The 27,003-nt window shown below is 37.2% G+C and overlaps 1 protein-coding gene across 17 annotated transcripts in view; it reads left to right on the top strand.

The window, feature by feature from the left end:
* Window positions 1–25,787, top strand: part of LOC141389196 (uncharacterized) — a 268,423-nt gene extending 242,636 nt beyond the window's left edge. For 15 of the 17 annotated variants that reach the window (XM_073960350.1, XM_073960342.1, XM_073960343.1 and 12 more), the window contains 6 exons: window positions 5,010–10,674; window positions 13,698–14,003; window positions 14,072–14,424; window positions 14,497–14,707; window positions 16,597–16,894; window positions 25,079–25,787. In XM_073960350.1, the coding sequence (XP_073816451.1) occupies window positions 5,259–10,674; window positions 13,698–14,003; window positions 14,072–14,424; window positions 14,497–14,707; window positions 16,597–16,894; window positions 25,079–25,259 (6,765 nt within the window). In that variant the 5' untranslated portion in view covers window positions 5,010–5,258 and the 3' untranslated portion in view covers window positions 25,260–25,787. The remainder of the gene's footprint in view (window positions 1–5,009; window positions 10,675–13,697; window positions 14,004–14,071; window positions 14,425–14,496; window positions 14,708–16,596; window positions 16,895–25,078) is intronic. The other 2 variants (XM_073960352.1, XM_073960353.1) reach the window with 1 other exon arrangement.
* Window positions 25,788–27,003: the final 1,216 nt, after the last annotated feature.

Raw genomic sequence — 27,003 nt, 5'->3', positions numbered from 1 at the left:
ATTGTCCGATATTGAAGATTATATTCAATTTTCATAATAAATAACTTAATTAATAACGATATGATATTATTATGGGAAATATACTTCAAAAAGCTGCAATGAAAAACTTGTATGTAAACGGTGCGGAAACTTTTTTAACGGTAGGGGAAAAGTGATAATGCATTTTTTAATATTTTTTCATGCTACATACGGCTATGTGGTGGTAGTTTTGATATCTGCAAAAAATACAGAAAAGTTATAACCCTAATGTATATACATACATATGTATGTATACAGTTTGTATAATTGTATGTTTATATATGAGGTTTTTGGTTAATGCAAAATTGCATCTCTTGGCTGCCCTGCGTGTGCCTTGTTAATTGTAGTTTACTGCAAATTTTTTAGTACGATTGGTTTGTTGGTTAGTTGGGTTTTCTGCGGTTTATGTTTGCGGTTACTCAAATTGCTATCGTAATGATGTCGTTTCTTGCTTCATTTTCTCCATTTTTATTTTTGGTCGGTTGGTTCGTTGGTTTAAAATTTATTTTTTTCTTTTTTTTTGAAATTTTCTTTGGTCTTTCTTTGGTTTCTCTTTCACTTCATCAATTTTGTTTGGGTTTCAATGAATGAATGATACAAAAATGTTTAAATTTGTCTACTTCTATGCTCTCTGATAACCTCTGCTTAATCAACGAATTTTGTACATTTGTACTATGCAATCTATGGTCATCTATTTCTTTTTTTAAGAATGTTAACTTTTTCATTGAAGGATACACAGGCGTATACAAACTGTCGTTACTTATACAATTTCGGCTACCACAGTATTAAAATTAACTCAAATTTCTAAGTTGCTTTAAGGGAAAATGTCGGATATTGAAATAGAACCAACGCACCATTACATAGTATAATTTAAAAGATTTTATTAGCCAAAACATATGGGTTTTTACAGCTTCCGGGCCACTCACCCAGGAAATGTGGACTTGCCCCTGAAAAAAATTGTATTGTTATAGTCATGGGGTCGGTGCAAATTACAATTCACAGAAGTAATTTGCAGTGAATGTGGATCTGAACTCGGAGTTTGTAGCGCGTATTGCGGGATATATTGTAGCTCCCATTCGAACGTTGGTTTTTTATTAGAAATAGAGAGTCAATGTACCTTAGTATGAACATAACCACGAACACTTTTAAAGCTAATAACTTCTTTTCCTATAAGCATTTTGACATATGAACTGTTTTCTTTCACTAAAATATACATACATATATTGCAGTAAAATCACAAAAAAAGTAAATTTGTTTTACACTTCTTGTGAGTGTTAATTTTTTTCCTGGCTAATAAAACAAATGCCCCCAGGCCATTCTTGTCTCAGCCCTGGCCTCCTTTTGCTGTATTCAAAAACAACATCAACACTTTAAAAACTTAAGTTAGACTAGAGTTATCTCAAGATGAATGGAATGTTTATTGGGTGCTCCCGCTTTCATTAATTCGAAAAAATAAGTATATTGTTGCTGCAAATTGCCAAATAGGCGTATACTTATTGTCGTTACTTATACGAACATTAAAATTTCTTTTTGAAAATATTCATAAAATTATTAGATGAGCAACTCATTTTCGCTTCCCCTAATGTGAATGTATTACATTTGAAGCATGTTTGCCAGCTTTAGTTTTTTTTTTCTTAAATATCGTTGAAGCAATTGACCCCATTCTGACCTTTTTTCTTTTACACAGACTACATGTGTGTGGAAGTGCAAGTATTTGAACTATTCCCACTTTTACGTTTTATCATCATTATTATTTTTATTATTAAAGATAAACGTTTGTACGCTTCTTTTTTTGGTGTATTTTGTTAAAGCGTTTTTGTAAAAAAGTAAAATATTTAAGTATATGAGAAAAGTGTAGAATTTACTTTTTACTCATTTGGTGGGATAATATAAGAAGCAATTTTCATACGTGTGTGGAAATAAAATTTTTTAGGAGTTTAAGTGTCACAATAGTGAAATTGTTGACCAGGGGTGGCAGGGGGGATGGAAAACCATGCACTCTCACAATAACAGATGCTTAAAGTATGCAACAGAATACCTGTGGTTTATAATTTAATTTAGTACAGTGTTAGGCAATGCGGCTCCCATCTGTAAAACTTACTCTCTCACAGATATCAACTTATTGATAAAACATGACCCCAAAAAATTGTAGCTCCTTAAGGTATACTACAGTAATGAATGATGCCTACTCTTGATTTAGTACCACTTCTTACGGCTTTTCATCTCAATAAACATAATTTTGCGCCTAATAGTATACACACAACAAGTAAGAAAGTATCAGTCAGCTGTTCTGACGGAGATATACCCTCGGCCACTGACCAAAAAACCACAAAACTAACACAAACACAATAATTATGCCATTATCTTAACACGTTTTGCCTTACTCCGGAAAAAAGTACCGTTGTAAATGAGGCCGGTCGAACAACCAACTGAAAAAAGAATCAAAACATGCAAGGAAGCTCTTAAACTTCACTTTATCCAAATTTTGTGTGGGAGGTATCCGAAGGTGTGGACCGATATATTCCATCTTCCAACATGACTGGATGAAATAATACGATGTGCAAAGTTTGCAACAATCAGAAAATCTCTGCACGAATTATCTTGGGAATTTGCCATTGTGGTTGGTGCCGGCAAGGTTTCTTGGCGCTTTTAGGCCAATATCTCAGGAAGTATGGCCTTGCGCATGAAACAAATATCGTCGTCGTAGAGGGAGCCGCAAGGAAAACTTACTGAAACAAATAAAAAAGTATCAGTCGGCTTTGCCGACAGAGATATATCCTCAACCTATGTGAATTGAAACTTTCATCTACGCACAGATCGAATGTATTTAGGGTCTTTTCAGAATTTTGAGACCGGAGGAGGTACTTGAAAGAATGGACCGACATAGTCCATTATGAAAGTGGATCTTATTTTGTGAATCTTATCTTTTCGATAGATATCGCACCCACTAGTCATTTCAGTGGGTCATCGTATAACATTTGAACCAGTAGGCCAGGAAGCATGAACTTGTCCACGGAAAACATAATATCGCTGTAAACAGGACCACAACGAATAGCATCGGTATACATTTCCAAAGGATCTTCGAACAGACCCTAAACTGCACTTAAACAAAAATTTTGGACTGTTGCAGGAAAGGTACCTTAAGGAGAGGATCAATATGGGTCATTTTTTGAAGTTAAACTAAATTTGGACAAAATATTAGAAGAAGAAGATCCAATGTTTGGACCAAATTGGTTACCCCGTTCAAGAAAGTGTACGGTGCATACCATTTTATTGACATTTTTAAATTTTTTTTTTTTTTGGGGGGGGGGGAAGTATTGGAAGTGGACCGGTATTGCCCATCTCGAAGTGAAACTAAGTTTGAACAAAATATCTCGAAGGCCAAATTTCCGACCAAATTGGTTGACCAGTTCGAGATTTACGTGCTCTCCAGCCAATATATATGGTGCCATAGGGATTTTTTTACGGCTTTTAGACTATTTTCTCAGGAAGTATTTACTTGCATCGGAAATACTTGTACCATCGTAAAGGGGGTCAGTGAATACAATTTTCTTCAACAAAAATCAAAGTAGTCCGAGAGCAGGCCTTAAAGTGAACTTATTCGAAATTTTGTGCGGGAGGTAACCGAAGGTGTGGATACATATAGTCCATATTCCAACCTGATATATACCTGGTAGATATATTAGGATGTCTAAAGTATGGACCAAATCGATCACTCCCTTCAAGAGTTATCGTGCACATAATTTTTCCGAACATTTTTGAACTTTTGTGCATGAGGTACCTGAAGGAGTGCACCGATATGGCTTATATTCGAACTTAAACTAAGTTTGGACAAAATATTAGGAAGGTCAAATGTTGGACCGAATCGGCAGAATCGAATCGAGAGATATCTTGTGCTCCAACAACTACACGGTGTCATAGGGTTTTTTTTACAATTTTCAGGCTATTTTGTCAGGAATTATGGGCTTGCCCCTGATGAAACTTGTACCGTCGTATGGGGGGCAGTGAATACAAGTTGTTACAATAAAAATCAAATCGATTCGAGAACTGGTCCTAAACTGAACTTTTCCAAAATTTTGTGTGGGAGGTAGCCGAAGGATTGGATCGCTTGAGTCCATATTGAAACCTCATCTGAGACTGTTACAAAATTTAGGAAGTGCAAAGCATGGACTAAATCGGTTACTCCCTTCAAGAGTTATCGTTCGCACAAATTTTCAGAACATTTTCGAACTTTTGTGGGGGAGATACCGGAAGGAGTGGACCGATATAACCCATCTTCGAACTTAAACTAAGTTGGGACAAAATATTAAGAAAGCCAAATTTTGGACCGAATCAGTCGTGCGCACCAGCCAGCCAGACAGACGGACGGACGGACATGGCTAAATCGACTCCAAATTGTCTGAAACGAATTTCGTCCAAAAATACTTGGGGTCTAAAACAGTGTTAATCACCAACGGGCTCGCGAGCCGTGTCTGTGTGAACACACAAAATCTCAATTGTGGTGAGTTTGAACGTTGCTCTCACCACCGATCATCTTCTTTGTTTTAGCAATGAATTAACGCACACGATGTTTATCTAGAGAGGAAAAGATAATCTCGTGTGTGTGCCCAACACAAACGCAGTGGTTGAATTTGTTGTTGCTGGTGAACCCTGGTCTAAAACCGTTATTTCAATGAGGCACATTTTTGGTCGTATCAAAGTGTTTATACCCTTTCTAGCCTAAAGGCTGAGGGTATAAACAGACTAATTAGGATTATTGAATTTGTAGTGTATCAGGAAACTTTTTTGGCCTTAAATGTCCTTCTAAAAGGAATTTCCAAAAAACTCAACCTTATCTCTGTTAAAAATCTAACACTACAAGATCCTAGTTTTAAGATCACCTATTTTAACTTCAAAACAAAATAAATTAAAACATATGATCATAATCGCCTTAACAGGTAAACATAAACAAACTAATTTTTGTTTCTCCTTTTCTCTCTTTCTACTTTCAGATCTACTCTCTTCACATGCCACAAAAACATAAAATATGTGAAACCCAGTGGAATTATTATGTAACCGACGAAGCGAAAAAACAAAAACAATTAGCAGAAATCTGCAAATCAATATAAACTCATATGAAATCGAAAGACTATATTCACGAACTGAAGAGATTCTAAAGAAATACCGATAAACACACACTCCCACAAACCAAAGATTTTTTTCTTAAGTACCACTAAGTAATAACATTAACCTGCTTCATCATGTCAAAACACACGGATAATGATCATTTGCGTAATGATATTTATGAGAATTTACCATGTCAGGCTATGTTCAATGAGTCTGTACGTAAGATGCAGCAGCAGAAATCGGCCCAGGCTGTTTCTGGCCACCACAGTCCGAATAACATCAATTTGAATAAGGCTTTGTCACAGCAGCTGTTGCTGAATAATATCAGCAATCAGGGTTCACAGTTGGTCAATGTTAATTTGGCCAATTCCAATTCAAATTCGGCGCCAAATAACAAGCATGCCGTGGGGCGTCATAATTTGGTTGGTGGCCCCAATGCAGCAGGACAAATGCCCAAGGAAATGATTTATGCAACACCACTACGTAAATCGGATCGTTATAAAAGTGGAGAACGTAGTCGTTTGACTTCGGCAGGGGGGAATCCCACGGTAATGTCACGTCCTCCCCTAAATGAAAATGAGGTGGCCACCAATGATGTTAAGTTGACCAACATTATGGATTACAAACAATTGAATACGACACGTGATAGTAATCGTGTCAATAGTTCGTCACCAGCAGCGGTGGCAGCGGCGGCAGCTAGTAATCGTAATGGCAATACAGTGGTAATGCCCATCACCGATCTAGATGATGAACCCGATTCCGGTTGTACCTCAAGCAACATGTACGCCAATCGCGGTGTACCCCTGACCTGTGGCAATGGCAGTTCCACGCCCAACCAACAACTGGAAGATCGTAGAATATTGAATTTTCTCAAAGACACCACCCAGCTGCAAAAGAAAATGGAAATTTCCGGCAAAGATTGTCCCAATTCAAGTTTTTCTAATTTGGCCCGCGAGGAACATTTTGCAAATTTGGTACAACAGAACTTCCCCCTTGAAGTGGCGAGAAAGGGCTTTGATCCTGAAAATGAAATGGAGGCAGCATTGGAAGGCGCAGCCAATAATGCTGGCGGCATGGAAGATACCTCCGATAATTTAGAAGTTTTTATGCAAAGGAAAATATCCCCCGATAAGGAGGTCAATGGATTTGGTGGCCAAAGGGACTATGACCAACACCATCAGCATCAACATCATCACCACCATCAACATCGTTATGGTTCCAAGGTGTATATAAACCGTGAGTGGGTGTTGAAGAAAATCGCCATGTGTTTGGAACAAAGAACTGCAGGTAAAAAGGCCATACCAGGGTTGTTGGGTGCCACAAATGGTGGCAGTAAAAATGAAGCCTTTGCTGGCAGTTCTTCGGGTTCGAATTTTATGTCATCCCGGGCCAAGGCAGCAGCCATATCGGCATCCACCTACAATGGTTGTTTGGTGTTGGGATCAAATGGTTCAGGAAAAACCAGTATTTGCCAGGCCATTATGAACGGCAACTCGGGCACCCGAGGCTTGTTGAATCGCAAACTACTGGCCTCCTATTTGATTGAGTCACAAAATCCCGAGTGCCATAGCCTGTCGTTGTTTATACGGAAAATCGTACTCCAACTGTTAAGCCATTCTTCGCTAATAGCCAAAGATGAAAGTCAGCGGATTATCGATGAAGGTTTCTCATTCCTGCATGACGAGATGCAACAACAAGAATCGAAGTTGGATGAGGCCATGAATAATATTTCCTTGGATGAAAATGCTGAGGATATTCTAATTGCGGAACTAAAGCGTGGGGCCAAAGAATGTGATATTGCCGAGTTGGAAAATTTCCATGAACGAAGGACCTCCACCTCCAAGAAGGGAGAGGCCCAATTAATGAGGCAAAAATCCGAACCGGTGGCCCCGCAACAAATGACCAGAGAAGATGAAGATGAGCTGGGCGGAGAAGAGAAAAAATGCTATGGTACCCATCCCCCAAAAGGACAAAAGAAAAAGTCACACAAAGAATATGATGAGAATAAGGATAATGACACCGAAAAGGTTAGAAAAGACTCCGACAAGGATTTGCCATCATCGAGTAAAACAAGTCCTGGTCGTAAATCTAAGATTCCGGTAAAATTAAGCCGGCCCGGTAACATTGCATCACCGGTAAAACACATCAACAGCAGTTTAAGTTTGCCGAACAGCAATCAAACACCGCAACAGGGTGGTGGTGAGGATATTGCCAATGTGCCCAATGAAGATTTGAAACAGGAGATCCAAGCAGCCATAAGGGATGAGCATGAGCCTGAGGAACAAAATGAACAAAAAGAGCATAAGGAAGAGAAACAAAACAACGAAGATAAGCCAGAGGCTGATAAAGATATGCTAGAATTCAAAAAGGAAAATCCTGCTAAAGAAGGGGAGGGAAATGATGAAGAAGAAGAAGATGCCAAGGATATAGGAAATGAAAATGATTTAATTGATTTTGATAGCAAATCAAAGGAAGCCACCCTTAAACAAGATCGTGATCATGACGAGGAGAATCCAGAGCATATGTCTGGCGGTGGTTGTTTCAACACTTTACCTCCACCCTTGCCCAAGAACAAAAGTTGCCGTACCATCATTGCCGATGGCTATTATGAATTGTTACTCTCCAATCCGGAAATATTTGAATGCCTAACGGTGGATAATATTGAAAAGAATCCCGATGAATGTTTCAAAAAGGCCATACTGTTCCCCTTGCTGGAGTTAACACCACCCAAAACCGCCCTATTGCTCCTCATCGATTCCATTGATGAGAATTACATTAATGAGGGTAACTTAATTTCCACCCTGAAGGGTGGTCGTGGTGGCGGCACCACCCACAAAAGCCGCAATGTGGCTGAACTCCTTTCTAATCACATACACCTCTTTCCCAAATGGCTGTTCCTGGTGTGTACAACGAAAAAACAAACCAAACAAATTACCCGCATGTTTTCGGGTTTCAAGAAAATCACCCTGGATGATTTGCGCAAATCCCATGTGGTCAAAGATGTCCAGGAATACATTATAAATCGCCTGAACTCCGATTTCAAAGACAGCATTATGCTGACCAAGGAAATCATAGAATCACTGCATCAACTCTACATCAAATCGAATGGTTGTATTCTGTATTTGGAAAAGGTTTTGAACGGCATCAAGGAGAACTTTTTCAGTTTTCGTGAAATTAAACTTATACCCTGTACCCTGAATGGCCTCTACCTGTATATATGCCAGAAATCGTTCAACAAGAAGCAGTACATGAAAATAAGGCCAGTGCTGAATGTCCTGCTGGCTTCCTCGGGTTATGTTGATAAACTGTTCCTGTTCAATTGTCTCAGGACCCACAACTACACCATTGACAATGAAGAGTTTGAAAAGCGCCTACATCTGATGAAGAACATTTTGCTCTATGACAGTGACCAGAAGCGGCTGAAAATTTTCCACAATTCCTTTTCAGATTGGTTGGTTGATGTGAAATTTGCTACCAAGAAATTTATTTGTGACGTCAATGAGGGTCATGTCATGATCTCCCTGTATTATCTGCTAGTGGCTGAGACGCTGTGTGCCAATACGGTGCGGAAATTTATCTATCATTTGATCAAATCGGGAGAATATCTTACCAATCGTAACATCGATTTAGACATGATTTTAATGCTGCTCGAGTCAAGGGTCAATCTGAATGATTGCTTCTATACCAACCATTTGAACTGCTGTTCCATGTGTGAAGTTGATTTTAAAAATGATCCCAACTTTCTACCCAAAACCCGCAACATGATTGAAAAGTTTTTGAACAACGAATTGTGTGATGAATTCTCTCAGCTGTTGTGTGATTTCTTCAAGCCCAGCCTACCCACAGATGCTAAAATTCTCAAATTGCTTATTGAGACGGGCATTAATAATGCCGATAACCAGACATCATGTGAGTCTTCGCTCATGTCTCCTGAACTCTCAGAAAGATCTCAAAATATTGACTTCGAATTGGCTGACCTACTGATATCCAGTGAGAGGTCTTGCATTATGGAAACCCAAAGGCCCTCAAGTCCTTCGGAGAAAAGTGAGCCGCATCATGAGAGCCAAGAAGATAATGCCTCCTCTACGCTGCATCAACTATCCGATTCTAATCGCATAGAGTTACACAAAGGCAAGGCCTTGATTCACATTCTGGCCAATGATGGTAATCATTTGCTGCTCGAAAGGGCCCTCAATGCCTGCAAGGGACCCATCGACTTGGAAATTGAAGATTATAATGGCCAGACTGCACTCAATATTGCTGCCCGTAATGGTCATTTGGATGTTGTTAAACTGCTGCTGAACTTCTCACAACCTTGCAATGATGGTACCGGACGCATGAAACGTGTTGATGTCAATCATGCCGATCGTGATGGCTGGACACCTTTACGCTCCGCCTCCTGGGGTGGTCACACAGAAGTTGTCAAACTCCTGATTGCCCACCCAGCCTGTAAAATTGATTTGGCCGACAAGGAGGGACGCACAGCTTTACGTGCCGCTGCCTGGAGTGGCCATGAAGATATACTCAAAATACTCATAGAACATGGTGCCGATGTCAACTCTGTAGATCGCCAGGGCCGTACATCGCTCATAGCCGCCTCTTATATGGGTCACTACGATATTGTTGAAATCCTCTTGGAAAATGGTGCAAATGTTAATCACTTGGATCTCGATGGCCGCAGTGCTTTGTGTGTTGCTGCCCTCTGCGGCTCTTCGGGTTATAGTAAAGTTATTTCCACTCTACTGGAACATGGTGCCAACACCGATCAACTGGACAATGATGGCATGTCACCGCTGTTGGTTAGCTCCTTTGAAGGTAATGCCGAGGTTTGTGAACTCCTCTTGGAAAATGGTGCTGATCCTGATTTGGCTGATTTTATGGGACGTACCCCGTTGTGGGCTGCCTGTACAGCTGGTCACGCCAATGTTGTAAAACTCCTATTATTCTGGGGCTGTGGCATTGATTGCATGGATTCCGAGGGTCGTACCGTTCTTAGCATTGCTGCTGCTCAGGGTAACATAGAAACGGTGCGACAACTATTGGACCGTGGCTTAGATGAAACACATCGTGATAATGCCGGCTGGACACCACTGCACTATGCTGCCTTTGAAGGTTTCCATGAAGTGTGCCTACAGCTGTTAGAATCGGGGGCGAAAATTGATGAATGTGACAATGAGGGTAAGACAGCTTTACATTTAGCCGCTCAGGAAGGACGTACCCAGTGTGTCCAGGTACTGCTCGAATGCCTTGCAACATTTGTAGATCAAAAGGCTCACGATGGCAAGACCGCCTTTCGTTTGGCCTGCATTGAGGGTCACTTGGAAACGGTGCAATATCTTTTGAAATATAACTGCGATGTAAATTCCAAGGATGCTGATTCAAGAACTACACTATACATATTGGCGCTAGAGAATAAGCTGGAAATGGTGAAATATCTGTTGGAATTCACAGATGTTGATGTGAATATCTCGGATAGTGAGGGTAGGACGGCTTTGCATGTGGCTGCCTGGCAGGGTCATGCGGAAATGGTTAAAATGCTCATAACATTGGGTAAGTAAGGGAGAGAGAGAACAGAAGGGGAAGGGAGGGAAAAGGGAGAGAAGGAGAGAGAGAGAACGTTCCTCCGGTACCTCCCAATTTTCGGTATTTTGAGAATTTTGGTTAAATTTTTTTACTTAACTACATGTAATTTAAGATTTAAGATTCCCAGTGGTCACAAAACTTCTCCACCAAAAATTGTTCATATAGCTCCAGGTTTTGGTATAGCCCCCACATAACGGTACCTCCCGATTTTCGGTATTTTGAGAATTTTGGGTACATTTTTTGACCGAACTACCTGTAATTTAACATTTGAGGTTCCCAGTGGTCACAAAACTTTTCCAGAAAAAATTGCCAACATAGGTCCATGATTTGGTATAGCCCTCACATAACGGTACCTCCCGATTTTCGGTATTTTGAGCATTTTGGCTACATTTTTTGACCGAATTACCTGTAATTTTTTATTTGAGGTTCCCAGTGGTCACAAAACTTCTCCAGCAAAAATTGTTCATATAGGCCCATGTTTTGGTATAGCCCCCACATAACGGTACCTCCCGATTTTCGGTATTTTGAGAATTTTGGTTACATTTTTCGACCGAACTACCTGTAATTTAACATTTGAGGTTCTCAGTGATCACAAAACTTCTCCACCAAAAGTTGTCAACATTGGTCCATGTTTTGGTATAGCCCACACATAACGGTACCTCCCGATTTTCGGTATTTTGAGAATTTTGGGTACATTTTTTGACCGAACTACCTGTAATTTAACATTTGAGGTTCCCAGTGGTCACAAAACTTCACCACCACAAATTGTTCACATAGGTCCATATTTTGGTATAGCCTCCACATAATTGTACCTCCCGATTTTCGGTATTTTGAGAATTTTGGCTACATTTTTTGACCGAACTACCTGTAATTTAACATTTGAGGTTCCCAGTGGTCACAAACCTTCTCCACCAAAATTTGTCAACATTGGTCCATGTTTTGGTATAGCCCCCACGTAACGGTACCTCCCGATTTTCGGTATTTTGAGAATTATGGCTACATTTTTTCGACCGAACTACCTATATTTTAACATTTGAGATTCCCAGTGGTCACAAAACTTCTCAACCAACAATTGTGCATATAGGTCCATGTTTTGGTATAGCCCCCACGTAACGGTACCTCCCGATTTTCGGCATTTTGAGAAATTTAGCAACATTTTTTGACCGAACTATCTGTAATATGACATTTGAAGTTCTTAGTGGTCACAAAACTTCTCCACCAAAGTTTGTCAACATTGGTCCATGTTTTGGTATAGCCGCCACGTAACGGTACCTCCCGATTTTCGGTATTTTGAGAATTTTAGCTAAATTTTTAGACCTAACTACATGTAATTTAACATTTAAGGTTCCCAGTGGTCACAAAACTTCTCCACCAAAAATTGTTCATATAGGTCCATATTTTTGAATATATATCCTCACATAACGGTACCTCCCGATTTTCGGTATTTTGAGAATTTTAGCTAACTACATGTAATTTAACATTTAAGGTTCCCAGTGGTCACAAAACTTCTCCGCCAAAAATTGTTCATATAGCTCCAGGTTTTGGTATAGCCCCCACATAACGGTACCTCCCGATTTTCGGTATTTTGAGAATTTTGGGTACATTTTTTGACCGAACTACCTGTAATTTAACATTTGAGGTTCCCAGTGGTCACAAAACTTTTCCAGAAAAAATTGCCAACATAGGTCCATGATTTGGTATAGCCCCCACATAACGGTACCTCCCGATTTTCGGTATTTTGAGCATTTTGGCTACATTTTTTGACCGAATTACCTGTAATTTTTTATTTGAGGTTCCCAGTGGTCACAAAACTTCTCCAGCAAAAATTGTTCATATAGGCCCATGTTTTGGTATAGCCCCCACATAACGGTACCTCCCGATTTTCGGTATTTTGAGAATTTTGGTTACATTTTTCGACCGAACTACCTGTAATTTAACATTTGAGGTTCTCAGTGATCACAAAACTTCTCCACCAAAAGTTGTCAACATTGGTCCATGTTTTGGTATAGCCCACACATAACGGTACCTCCCGATTTTCGGTATTTTGAGAATTTTAGCTAACTACATGTAATTTAACATTTAAGGTTCCCAGTGGTCACAAAACTTCTCCGCCAAAAATTTTTCATATAGTTCCATGTTTTGGTATAGGCCCCACATAACGGTACCTCCCGATTTTCGGTATTTTGAGAATTTTGGGTAAATTTTTTGACCGAACTACCTGTAATTTATTATTTTAGGTTCCCAGTGGTCACAAAACTTCTCCACCAAATTTTTTCAACATGGGTCCATGTTTTGGTATAGCCCCCACGTAAAGGTACCTCCCGATTTTCTGTATTTTGAGAATTTTAGCTAAATTTTTAGACCTAAATACATGTAATTTAACATTTAAGGTTCCCAGTGGTCACAAAACTTTTCCACCAAAAATTGTTCATATAGGTCCTTATTTGGGTATAGCCCCCACATAACGGTACCTCCCGATTTTCGGTATTTTGAGAATTTTGGCTACATTTTTTGACCGAAATACCTGTAATTTAACATTCAAGGTTCCCAGTGGTCACTATACTTCTCCACCAAAAATTGTCAACATAGGTCCATGTTTTGGTATAGTCCCCACACAACGGTACCTCCCGATTTTCGGTATTTTGAGAATTTTAGCTACATTTTTTTACGGAACTACCTATAATTTAACATTTAAGGTTCCCAGAGGTCTCAAAACTTCTCCACCAAAAGTTGTCAACATAGATCCATGTTTTATATAACCCCCACATAACGGTACCTCCCGATTTTCGGTATTTTGAAGATTTTTGCTACATTTCTTGACCGAACTATCTGTAATTTGATGGTGGTGGAGGGTATAAAAAGTACGACCCCTCCCTGAAAAAGTGGGTGCTATAACCATACATTGAAGTTTTGTACTATTTGTGTTGGTGTAGGGTATCACATCTTTCAAAAAAACTCTTTCTAACCTCTTCTCCTTGTTTTTATTGCAGGTAACGCTGATGTCAATGCCATGGATTTGGAGGCCCGCACACCCCTACATTCCTGTGCCTGGCAGGGCAATCATGATGTCATGAATATACTCTTGTATTTTGGTGCATTGGCCGATCATGCCTGTAAACAGGGTGCCACCGCCTTGGGTATATCCGCCCAGGAAGGTCATGAAAAATGTGTTGTGGCCTTATTGAAATATGGTGCTAATCCCTATAAATCCGATCACTGTGGTCGTACACCCATTAAATTGGCCGCCAAATCGAATCGCACAAATATTCTAAAGATCTTTGACAACTATACCAAAAGTAAGTATTCCTCATTGTTTTTCCCTCCTCTGGGAAATAGTAATTTTCATCTTTTTTTCTTCTTGCAGATGATGCCAATCATGTCATGGAACCAGCTGGTAAATTTCATCATGGCAATATATTACGTTCACCTGATCAACAACCACCCTCAATACCGGTCCATGCTAATATGGCGGGTATGGGTATTTTACCCTCAGCCTCATCACCCTATCCACCGCAACATGCCTCAGCTTCATCGGTTTGTTCGGCAGCAACCACGGCAACAGTTAATAATAATATGGCAGCCCCGAGTATTTTAAATGCCTCAAGCTCAACACACAGTTCGAACAATTTCTATCAGAACACCATGCAATCGGATACCAGTAGTTTGCACAAGCGTAAAAGTGTTATATCTAGTCAATCAACAGGTAGCAGTAATGATGTAAGTATTCCAGAATCGTGAAGTTGATGTAAAATGTCTCCTAATAACGATTTTGATTTTCTTTGCTCCCAGCAGGCACCTCTAACATTTACCCAACAGTTACAACGACAAACCAAGCTTAGCTCACGCAATAATCCATTTATGCAAAATGCACCAATTGTTAATTCCAAGCACAGCAATTCGGCTTCGTCATCATCGTTGGCCCACAAATCAGGTGGTGGAGGTGGCGGAGGTGGTCATCGTCATTCACAAATGTTACCCGATCTCAGTGAACATCAAATGGGTAAGTTTTAAGGGATTTTTAACATGTATCTTTGACATCCGACTGTACAGATCGAGTACATTCAACAGGTCAACCAGAAACAAATTCAGCAACTATGAATACCATTGTGCTCGAAATACATTTAATCTGTCAAATGTTTTTAGGGCCTGTTTAACTATCTCGAAAGAAATTGATTGCGAACGAAAAACACCTAAACATTGGTTTTCATGGCAATATTGAATACAGCATTTAAAAGTCATACACGAGTTTAGTTGTTTTTCTTTCGTTTTCATTTTCGTTCGACATAGTGAAACAGGCTGTTAGTTTTCATAACAGTAATTCATAATCAAAATGCATTTGGACAGGTCGAAAGTAATCATCTGGGCTTTCTGTGATACCTATTTAATGCCCTTCAAGGTGGAAGACTCGTAAAAGTCCAAGGCATATTTAACAAGAAATTTTCATACGAATAATTCACAATAACAATGAAGGTGACAGATTGGGTGAAATCAGCTAAGCTAGCCTTTTTACGCCACCTTGTAATTGTGTCATGATAACGGACTTTGAACTTGAACAGCGGTTTTGTACAAATTTCTCTGCATTGCTAGTCCACTCAAAAATGGACGCCTTACAAAAAGCCCAGGCGATTTCTCCCGACGTATCAAAATGCAATGTAAATAGGCGTGTACGATAACCCAAAAATTTGTACAAATTTTTACTGAATGTTGTTCGATAACAAAATTATCCAGCAAAAGAGAGCGAGTTGTGTTGCGAGCAAAAATTTGCAAGTCTGTAGTGGGATTCTCTAACGCATTTTTTTGTTAACGACAAAAATCGTTAAAATTAAAATGCGTATATAAGTTAGCGACCAATAAAAAGTAGTCGCAAAGTTCTACCGATAGCAATAGTGATGTCGACTTTTATTTAAACTTTTTATTCATAATTTTGCGTTTTAATTTGACCGATTTTTGTCGGATGCTCTAGAGAATCCCACTACTGATCAGCTTTTGATCAGCTGTTCAATGTAAACAACTTGAAATGTTACTGCTTTAAATAAGTAAAATGTAATTTTAAAATTTGTGTTTTTGTTCCATTTGTTTTAAAATATCAAAAGAAAGAAGAAACAATTTTCATACATTTTCGGAAACAGCTGACTGTCTTGCAAGTTCTTACAAAATGTTGTTCGATAACTTTCTGCAATTTTTCTTGCTTGAGAGAATAAAATTCATTGAGATAGGTTGCTGGTACTTGTTGAGTAATTATTAGGTCTGTCTGGTTACTTTCCCGGCAAGAATTGTCCTGCAAGAACTTTCTCAGAGAGTAAGGAGTTTTTATTATATTTTGCTAGAAAATTTTCAGCTGACTTGTCCGCCAATGAAGGGACCAAAGGAAGCAAAAATGTTGTATTTTATTAAAAATAAAAAAGAAAATGACCCAAAAAAAAAGATTTTTCCCAAAAAAGCAATACAATTGGGCTTGCTATTTCCACAATATAATTTGTTTTTAATTTTCACAAACATAAATCAACGAAAAATTAAAAACAGATCTTTGATTGTTTTTAAGAAGAAGAGTTGCTAGAAGAAATTTGTCCAGCGAGAATTTGCAAACTTTCAGTGAAAGAACTGTCAAAATGTCTCTCTCGAATTGCTCTCTTTTCCTGACTTTTTGCGTTAACAGACGACTTCCAGCAACAATTGGTACAAATTTTGGGGTAACCAGACAGACTTATTGCTGGAAAAGTTATCGTACACACCTAAGATTGAAGGTGCATATTTCATTCACTCAATATTAAATATTCCTTTTGCTGGCTTTACTTTGGTTGACATGTTCACCTCGAACTTGAATTCGAGCTTATTTCTTAACTTTTACTAACCCATTTCTCATTTTTATTATCTTTCTTTTTGACACAGCAACTAACATGGCCAGTAATGAGGCTGATCTATATGACATGGAATGTATGTCACCGTTGTATGCAACACCACCTCACTCGCCAAGCAGTGAACTTAGCTCACCGGGACAATTACCTTCAATTAATAATATTGATGATTGTACCGGTGGAGCATCAGCATTAAATGGCGGTTGCGGTAATGGTCCCAGTAGTAGCAGTTCCGGTGGTAAATCTGTACTACCAGATAATCATTTTGCTCGTGACACACATATGCGCATTATATTGGGCAATTTGAAGGAGAATCAGGCCAGTTCATCGAGGTAAGTTATGAAGATGCTAAAGGTAGAAACACAATGAAATACGCCGCTTTTTCACGCTCAGTTTCATGTAAAAGACTAAAGTCCAAGTACTACCTAATTCAAATGAATTAGGCAGCATTTGAATAAGGTAGTACTTGGCCTTTAGTCTTTTACATGAAACTGAGCGTGAAAAAAAGCGGCGTATTTCATTCTGTTCACACCATAAGTCAAAGAAGAGCTTTAGAAACAAATATGACAGGAGCGCTCAATTGTTGATCTATAAAAACGTAAAATGTTCGGGCGGGCCGAACTTTTTATACCCTCCACCACGAACTATATTGAAGTGAATTGCAGCAAGTAAAAAGTATCAGTCGGCTTTGCCGACAGAGATATACCCTCAGCCTATGTGAATTGGAAATTTCATCTACGGACAGATCGAATGTATTTTGGGTCTTTTCAGAATTTTGTGGCACTTTTTGGCAGAGTACGTAAAAATACTTTAAATAACATTTCCAATCGTTTCGTTTCGTATTTTCCATAGGAACAATACAAAACGAAACATAACCCACTTTGGCGGAGCTCGCTGTTTCGTTTCGTTTTGTTTACATTCGTGAGTACGAACAAAACGAAACGCGAAAAGTACTCAACTCCACAAGAGCAGATAGAAAACAAAATAGTACTAAACACATGTGAATAAATCAAAAACGTTTGGGGGTTCATAAAATTAACTGTGGTATGCTGATGCTAACTTATAGGGTTGTTAAGCAATCACATGTGTGTGTGCCTGAGTGTGTCATTGACCATAACGCAAAGCAAACGTTTGCCAAAAATTCTTTTTGTTTGGGTTGTGAATGAAACAACTCGGCAAAGCATAGCCGAAGTACATTTCAGCAATCGTACTGTTTTCACCTTTTTACATTAAAAAGTTTGTGGTTTTGTTTTGGTTGTGAGAATTAAAGCTGAAAAGTTTGTGGCTTTGTGTGATTGGTACGGGAATCATTTTGTTTGTTTACGTTCATTGCTTTTTGGACATTTGAACTTGCCGGCAAAAATGTGGATTAGGATTAAAGTTCAAAAGTTTTGCGGAGGGGGGAATTGACCAACATAGTGCATTACGGAAGTGGATCTTATTTTGAGAGTCATATCTTTTCGATAGATATCGCGCCCACTAGTCATTTCAGTGGGTTTTCGTACACCTGTTGGACCAGTATGCCAGGAAGCATGGACTTGTCCACGGAAAACATAATATGGCTGTACATCATCGATATAAATTTCCAAAGGATCTCCGAACAGACCCTAAACTGCACTTGGACACAAATGTTGAACTTTTGTGGGGGGAGGTATCCTAAGGAGAGGACCGATATGGGCCATTTTAGAAGTTAAATTAATTTGGACGAAATATGACGAAGGCCAAATTTTGGACCAAATCGGACTATCAGTTCGAGAGTTATTGTGCTCTCCAGCTACTACATATGGTACCATAGGGGTTTTTACAACTTTCGGGCTGTATTTCCAAGAAGTATGGACTTGCCACTGAAAAAAAACTTTACCGTTGTAATTGAGACAGCAACAGTTGCTTCAACAGAAATCAAAGTTAGTCAAGAGCAGGTCTTAAAGTGTACTTATCCGAAATTTTGTGTGGGAGGAACCCGAAGGAATTGACAATTATAGTCCATATTCAAACCTGATCTATATCTGGTAGATATATTAGGATGCGTAAAGTATGGACCAAATCGATCCGTCCCTTTAAGAGTTATCGTGCGCACAAATTTTCCAAAGATTTTTGAACTTTTGTGGGGAAGTTACCTGAAGGAGTGAACCGATATGGCTTATCTTCGAACTTAAACTAAGTTTGGACAAGATATTATGAAGGTCAAATTTTGGATCGAATCGGCAGATCCGTTCGAGATTTATCTTGTGCTCCAACCACTACACACGGTGTCATAGGCGTTTTTTTAACCTTTCAGGCTATTTTCTCAGGAAGTAGGGTTTTGCCCCTGATGAAATTTTTACCGCCGTATGCGGGGCCGTGAATAAAAGATGCTACAACAAAAATCAAAACGATTCGAGAGCAGGTCCTAAACTGAACTTTTCCGAAATTTTGTGTGGGAGGTACCCGAAGGCGAGGACCGATTGAATCCATATTGCAACCTCATCTAAGTTTGGTAGAAATTTCACTATGTGCAAACTTTGGACCAAATCAGTTACTCCTTTCAAGAGTTATCGTGAGCACAAATTTTCCGAACATTTTCGAACTTTTGTGGGGGAGGTACCGGAAGCAGTGGACCGATATAACCCATCTTCGAACTTAAACTAAGTTTGGACACAATATTACGAAATCCAAATTTTGGACCGAATCGGTTGATCCGTTTGAGAGTTATCGTGCGCTCCAGCCAGACATACTTACGGACATGGCTAAATCGACTCCAAATTGTCTGAAACACATGTCGTCCAAACGTAATTGGGGTCTAAAACCATTATTTCGATGAGGCACATTTTGCCCGTATGAAAGTGTATATACCAGCATAGCATAAATGCTGAGGGTATAAAAATTCCGAAAATTGGGAGGTATATTGGGGGCTATATGAGGGCGTGGACCTATACCGAAAAATTTCAGGTGGAAAGTTATATACCCTTAACGAAGACTAACTACCAAATTTCAGTCACTTCGGTGGGATATTTAGGTAACAAGCTTCAAAATACCGTCAATCAGGAGGTACCGTTCTATGGGGGCTATATGAAGACGCAGACCTGTACCAAAAATTTTAAGTGGAAAATTATATACCCTTAACGAAAACTAACTACCAAATTTCAGTCACTTTGGTGGGATATTGAGGTAAGAAGCATCAAAATGTCGAAAATCAGGAGGTACCGTTCTATGGGGGCTATACTAAGGCGTGGACCTGTACCGACAAGTTTCTGGGAGAAAGTTTTATACTCCCAACGAAGACTAAATACCAAATATCAGCCATTTCTGAGGAATATTGAGGTCACAACCTTCAAAACACCGAAAATCGGGAGGTAAGTTCTATGGGGGCTATATAGCTACGTGGACCTATACCAACAAATTTCATATGGAACATTTAATACCCCAAATGAAGACCAAATACCAAATTTCAGCCATTTCGGTCTGATAATGAGGCTAAAACCTTCAAAATACCGAAAATCGGGAGGTATCGTCCTATGGGGACTATATAAAAACGTGGACCTATGTAAACATTTTACACCCATCATATGGTGGAGGGTATAAAAAGCGTTAAGTTCGATCAGGCAGACCCGCCAAATTACAGCTAGTTTGGTAAAAAATGTAGCTAAAATCGTCAAAATAACTAAAATAATCGGGCGATACCGTTATGGGTTATACCAAAACATGGACCTATGTTGACAATTTTTGGTGGAGAATTTTGTGAACACTAGGAACTTCAAATATCGAATTAGAGGTATACCTCAAAATACCTAAAATCTGGAGGTACCGTTATATGAGGGCTATGCCAAAACATGTACCTATGTTGACAATTTTTGGTGAAGTTTTGTGACCACTGAAAACCTCAGTTGTAAAAGACCGCTAGTTCGATAAAAAATGTAAATAAAATATCTAAAGTCGGAAGGTACCGTTATATGGAGGCTACACCAAAACGTGGACCTATGTTTACAATTTTTGCTGGACAAATTTTGTGACCACTGGGAACATCAAAAACTGTAGCTAAAATCCTCAAAATACCTAAAATCGGGACCATTATTTGGGGGCCAAATTACAAGTAGTTCGGTCCAAAAATGTGGCTTAAATTGGGAGGTACCGGAGGCTATACCAAAACATGAAACGACGGTGACAATTTTTAAGTTTTGTGACCTCAAATGTCAAATAACGGCTACTTTGATTAAAAATTGTAGCTAAATTCCTGAAAATATCGAATATCAGTAGGTCGTCGATATAGCTTATCTTCGAATTTGACCTGCCTATGGCAAAGACACTCAGGTGCAAAAATATGGCCTTCTGGCTCAATTTAACCAAATCGGTTAATCCTTGCTTTAATAAGAAAGGTTAGCTAAAGCTTTCTGTCAATTTAAATTTTTTCTTTCGTCTGTTCCTAAAACGTCAAAACAATATACACAATAGGTGTGCCTTTTTACGTGATAATTTGTAAAAATTATTATTAAATGTTACTAAATGCTGTCTTTTTACATTAAAGTTCAGTAAAAGAGAGCGAAGATAGAGAACAATTTTGACAGATGTTTGCTGAGAAATTGCAAAAAGTTGCTGAAAGAATTTTTCCCAGCAACATTTAGCAAGTTCGATTAGCTGTTTTTTAATTATCTGCGAATGGTCAGCTGCTCAATGTTTATCTTATTTTTGTGGAAAAAATACTATTTTATGAATATATTAATTATTTTTTTATTTATTTTGCTTAATAGCTCATTTAGACTAGCCATAAATCCCAGACTGGATTTAATAAATCCAGTACAAATCTCATTGCATTTAGATATACATTTTGGAGGATTTAATTGGCAGTCAGCTGATTTTTGTTCATAGCACAATTACCAATGTAGATGCATCAGCCCATCTGATCGAATTTGAAACGTCAAAAGAATTTTTTGTAAATTGAATTCGTCCAAAAAACATAAAAAAACAATTACAAATTTATTTTTTAATACTGAAAATGTTAGCACATTATGCTACTAATGCTAACTAACGAGCAAATAAAAAATTATTCTATCGCAGTTTCGCCATCTAAAATAAATAAACGACTTATTTTATCGTTTAGACATCGTAAATATTTGTCTTGGTTGATTAAAATCAACTTTGTACATCAAAACAAATTTAATTTTTCGGCCTTGTTTACACATTTTTACTTTATTTTTAATGGGCTTTTTTGGTCAGATTTATTAATGAATAAAACTAATGTAAATTTATTGTTTTTTTTTTTAATTTTTACATTTTTTACATTTTAAATTATTTTTAGTGTAGCAATTCACCGATGCATCTACCTTGTTTCTTGTGCCAGCTTGCAACTTTTTGTATTTTCTAGCAACATGTTGCAAAAAACAGAGTTGTATACGAGGATTTATGCCAGATTTAATACAAATCCACTCAATACGAGGATTTATTTTTGTATGGGAAATCTGGTAGATTTTTTCTGGATTTAGCAAATAAAACCTGATAATGTGCTAAATCCGGCTAATGAAGTCATATTTAAATGGGCTATAAAATTGAAGAACTTTTTCATTGCTTTGGATTTATTTTTATACCCTCAGCCTTTAGGCTAAGGAGGGTATATACACTTTGATACGATGAAAATGTGCCTCATTGAAATAATGGTTTTAGACCCCAAGTATGTTTGGACGAAATGTGTTTCAGACAATTTGGAGTCGATCTAGCCATGTCCGTCCGTCTGTCTGTCCGTCTGTCTGTCCTGCTGGCTGGAGCGCACGATAACTCTCGAACGGATGAACCGGTTCGGTTGAAATTTTGGCTTTCGTAATATTTTGTCCAAACTTAGTTTAAGTTCGAAGATGGGTTATATCGGTCCACTCCTTCCGGTACCTCCCCCACATAAGTTCAAAAATGTTCGGAAAAATTGTGCGAACGATAACTCCTAAAGTTAGTAACCGATCTGCTCCATACTTTACACATCGTGAACCTTCTACCAGACATAGATGAGGTTCCACTCTGGTCTCAATAGGTCCACTCCTTCGGGTAGCTCCCACACAAAATTTCGGAAAAGTTCAGTTTAGGGCCATCTCTCGAATCGCTTTGATTTTTGTTTCAGCAACTTGTATTTACTGCCCTCCATACGACGGTGCAAGTTTCATTAGGGGCAAGTCCATACTTCCTGAGAAATTTGCAAAAACCCCTATGACACCGTGTGAGGTGGTTGGAGCGCAAGATAACTCTCGAACGGATCTGCCGATTCGGTCCAAAATATAGCCTTAGTAATATTTTGTCAAAACATAGTTTAAGTTTGAAGATAAGCCATATCGGTCCACTCCTTCAGGTACCTCCCCCACAAAAGTTCAAAAATTTTCGGAAAAATTTTTCGTACGGTAACTCTTGAAGGGAGTGGCCGAATTGGTCTATACTTTACACATCCTAATATATCTACAAGATATAGATCACGTTCAAATATGGACTATATTTGTCCACCCCTTCCGGTACCTCCCACACATCATTTCGGATAAGTTCACTTTAAGACCTAATATCGAATCACTTTGATTTTTGTTGAAGCAACTTGCACTCGCATCCTCAATTACGATGGTATTTTTTTTAGGGGCAAGTCCATACTTCTTGAGTAAACAGCCCGAAGAGTGTAAAAACTGCCTATGGCACCATATGTTGTCAATGTCGATCCATTCCTTTTAGTATCTCCTCCGCAGAACTTTTGATCTTTAATCCTAATCAACATTTTTGTCGGTTCAAATGCCCAAACATTTTAAAATCCCCTAAATACATACGTATTTTGGGAAAAATTGTTTCAATATACACAGGTTGAGGGTATATCTCTGTCGGCAAAGCCGACTGATACTTTTTTACTTGTTTCGTTCATGCATTGGCGCCCATGTTTTTGTTTTGGCTATCAACTGTTATCTTGTAAAAGTTTACTAAATGCTGTATTTTTACTTTTTTCTCTATTTTCGTATCAAAGAGTAAAATCTCTCTTACTCTATGAAAATAGGTTACTGAATAATTATTACTGAAAAAGTACGATTAAAAAGCTGGAATATGAGCTCATTTTCTGATCATAAATGACTACTTTGTCGGTAGAAAAACATAACCTCAGGCGACTCGTCTAAGCAAATCACAAATGAGTCTTCCTCTGCATTAGTTTCGAGTCATTTTTGCCCATTTTCTGATAGTATATAAAGTCTTTTTCGAGTCGTATTTCAATCATTTATTGGTGATTTGTTGATTACTTTGGGACTCTTTTTCGAGTCTTTTTTGGGTCATGTTTATAATCGTTTATGAGTCTTTAGGGAGTCATTTATTAGACAAAATAAATTAAAAGAAATTTCTCTTTATTCTTTTTTGTTTCTTTCCTTTGTTTTGTTGTCTTTTTCTGCTTTGTTATGTCTTTTAATCATTCTTTATGTTGCGCGGTGAGAATACTGCTTCTTCATTTCACTTGGCAAAACCTGAACATGTGTTGTGTTTGTCTATACTCTTAATATTATACGTTACATTTATATCAAAGTTTTGTAGAAAGTGTATATGAGAATTATTTACAACCAAACAAAAATAAAACAAAACAATCAGTTTTTAACCACCTAACTGTTCAAAATATGATCAGCATATACATAATTATAATTACTTTTCAAACACCTGTATGACCCTTTTTTGATTAAGCATTTTTCTATCTTCCAGATGATCAAAATGTGACAATAAATAACAAAAAATTGTCACATTTTAAACACCTCAATGATTTATTTGTGATTGCTACACATTTGTTGTTGTATTTTATATTGAACTCTTTTTAATCATTACAGGGAGTCACTTTCGAGTCCCTTTCTGATCACACAAGCGACTTAATCAATTTTTGATCACCAAAAGGACTCTAAAAAGACTCCCCAATGTGATTTTTGAAAAAAAAAAAAACAGTCTTCTAAATGCTATCTGGGATGACAAACAATTTTAAAAACAATCGATTCAATGATTTTTAAAATTGATTTTAGAACATTTGTATGGATGAAATTCAGAAATATCAGCTTTGTATTGAAAGAAACATTTTATCATATCCAAAACTCGATTATGTGGAAAAACCTTGACACTTCATTCATTTTCGCGTTTTTATAAAATGCTCAAAAATGGTATTGTAAACAAACCCACTTGTTGCTTTTGTGTTTACTAATTTTGACGTTTTAGGAATTCAGGAAAAACAAGGGTTATATAGATTGTTTTCATTTAAATCTACCTCTTTACATATACCATGGGTTAATCCTTTCGAGAGTTATTGTGCGCACCAGGCAGGCAGACGGACAGACCTATATCGACTCCAAATTGTCTGAAACGATTTTCGTCCAAACACACTTGGGGTCTAAAAACATTACTTTTATATGGTACATTTTTGATCGCATTAAATGCGTATACAATATCCTCGTTAACCTAAAGGCAGAGAGTATAAAATTTCACTTTCTATGCCAATTCTACATTAATAATAATTTTTAAATCCAAAAAAAATAATATTTGTTTTCATATTTTTCCATTTATTTCAGTAAAAGCAAACGCAGTGGCATTACCACAAATCCTGCAATGCGTCTCATACGCAGTCGTTTCGATTCGGCAGCCCAGCTAATTAGACGTACCAATAACATACTATCGAGCAATAGTCAAGGATCCTCAAGTATTGGCGTAAAATCGGGAACTTTCCAATGGCGTAAAGAAAGTCAAATGTAAATTATACAAACATATAAAAACAACAACATTAAAAAGAAAATTAATAAAAAAAATACATTTTTTGTTAATAATTTTATTTGTTTATGTTTCTCTTTTTTAAGTATTTGATTTTGTGATAGTTTAAACAAATAAGTTATAGTAGTAGTAATAATTTAAAATTGTTTTATTTGTATTTTGTAATCACAGAAACAACAAAAACAAGAAATTGTAGCAGGAAAACTAAATTAAAACAACCCCTCTTTACCTTAATAAAAAAAATAAATGAATAAATAAAATGCATGTAGGCGAAAATTTAGACACACAGATAAACAAAGACATAAAATAAATAATGAAAATGAAAAAAAATAAGAGAAAAAATATACGAAATTTATTCGACATCAGAAAAAAATGTTTATTAACGAGAACACTGTAATCCGATATTGTAGTATTCAAGAAGATAAATTAGTTACATGAAAAAAAAAACAAAAATATTCATATAGAGTATAACATGGACTTACATGAAATTAGCAACAACGTCCCTGCCCTGCCCTCCCAAAAACAAAATACACCTACACATTACAAACAATGAACCAATCCCAATATACAGTGAGTTTTTATAATACATATTCCAGCATATTTCCCTTCAAGAGGATGAAAAAAATTTCAAATGAAAACATTTTAGAAAATCTTTTAATTTCAGTAGTTAACAATATTATTCGGTAAGTTGGCGACCAATAAAAAGTACCCATAGCAATAGAGTTGTCAACTTTTATTTTAACTTTTCATTCATAATTTGGCGTTTTAATGTTATCGATTTTTGTCAATAACTCAAAAAATGAGTTAGAGGATCGCACTACCGGTAAGAATTATGTCAAATAGTTTTTTAAAAATTTTGATGGAACAAATATCTAATTCCAGAAGTCTACTTGTCTCATCGGAGATATTTAAAATTCATTTGTAATTTTGCCATGTTTTAATTCCCAAAAATTATGTCTATTTTTATGTCTATGAACTCTCACTGTATAAACAATATATTTACTTATACATTATACATTTTATAACATTTACGAATTACGAAAGCAATATTTGCCATTATTTATATTTAAAAAAAATATATATTTAATTTATATATTTAAAATTAATATAATTTTTTTTTCATAATTTTAGTAGACATTTTTTATTTATATAGTTTTAATAAACTCTTTATTAATGATATAATTTATAAAGAAAACAAAACGGATTAAGAAGAAAATAATGCAAAACAATGATGTTATTCATAAAGAATATAAAAAAAACCCAACAACAACAACAAACAAATTATTAATATAAATATTGTTTTTAGTTTAACGAAAAAACAAATGTACTGACACTTATTATAAATTAGTATACACAATGAATGATAAAAAAAACATTTAACAAGAACAAAAACAACAAAATACACAAATCCAAATGCTGATGTGCATACATAAATACATACATACTTAAATACTTTAGTCATTAAAAAAGAAACCCTTAAATAAATTATTTTCAAACTAAAGAACACTTTCTTTCTCTCTCTCTCTTTTTTAGTTTTATTTTTCTGTTAAAAACACTATTTTTTATGAACTTAAATATGGAAGGCGAAAAGAAAGCATAAACTGAAATAGTCATATACAGTAGGGCTATTCAAAGGGCGCCCTTCTGCTGTCGGTCTTAGATTTTTCAAATGATCGCCCTAGAGAATAACAGAATACTCTTCTGGAAGAGCAACAAATGCTGACGTTGT

The sequence above is a fragment of the Musca autumnalis genome, unplaced genomic scaffold (genome assembly GCF_047663935.1).
Source record: "Musca autumnalis isolate F117 unplaced genomic scaffold, ASM4766393v1 scaffold_1, whole genome shotgun sequence".
Classification (NCBI taxonomy): Eukaryota; Metazoa; Arthropoda; class Insecta; order Diptera; family Muscidae; genus Musca; species Musca autumnalis.
Note: the sequence above shows the minus strand (reverse complement) of the source record. Positions and strands in the feature narration are given on the sequence as shown.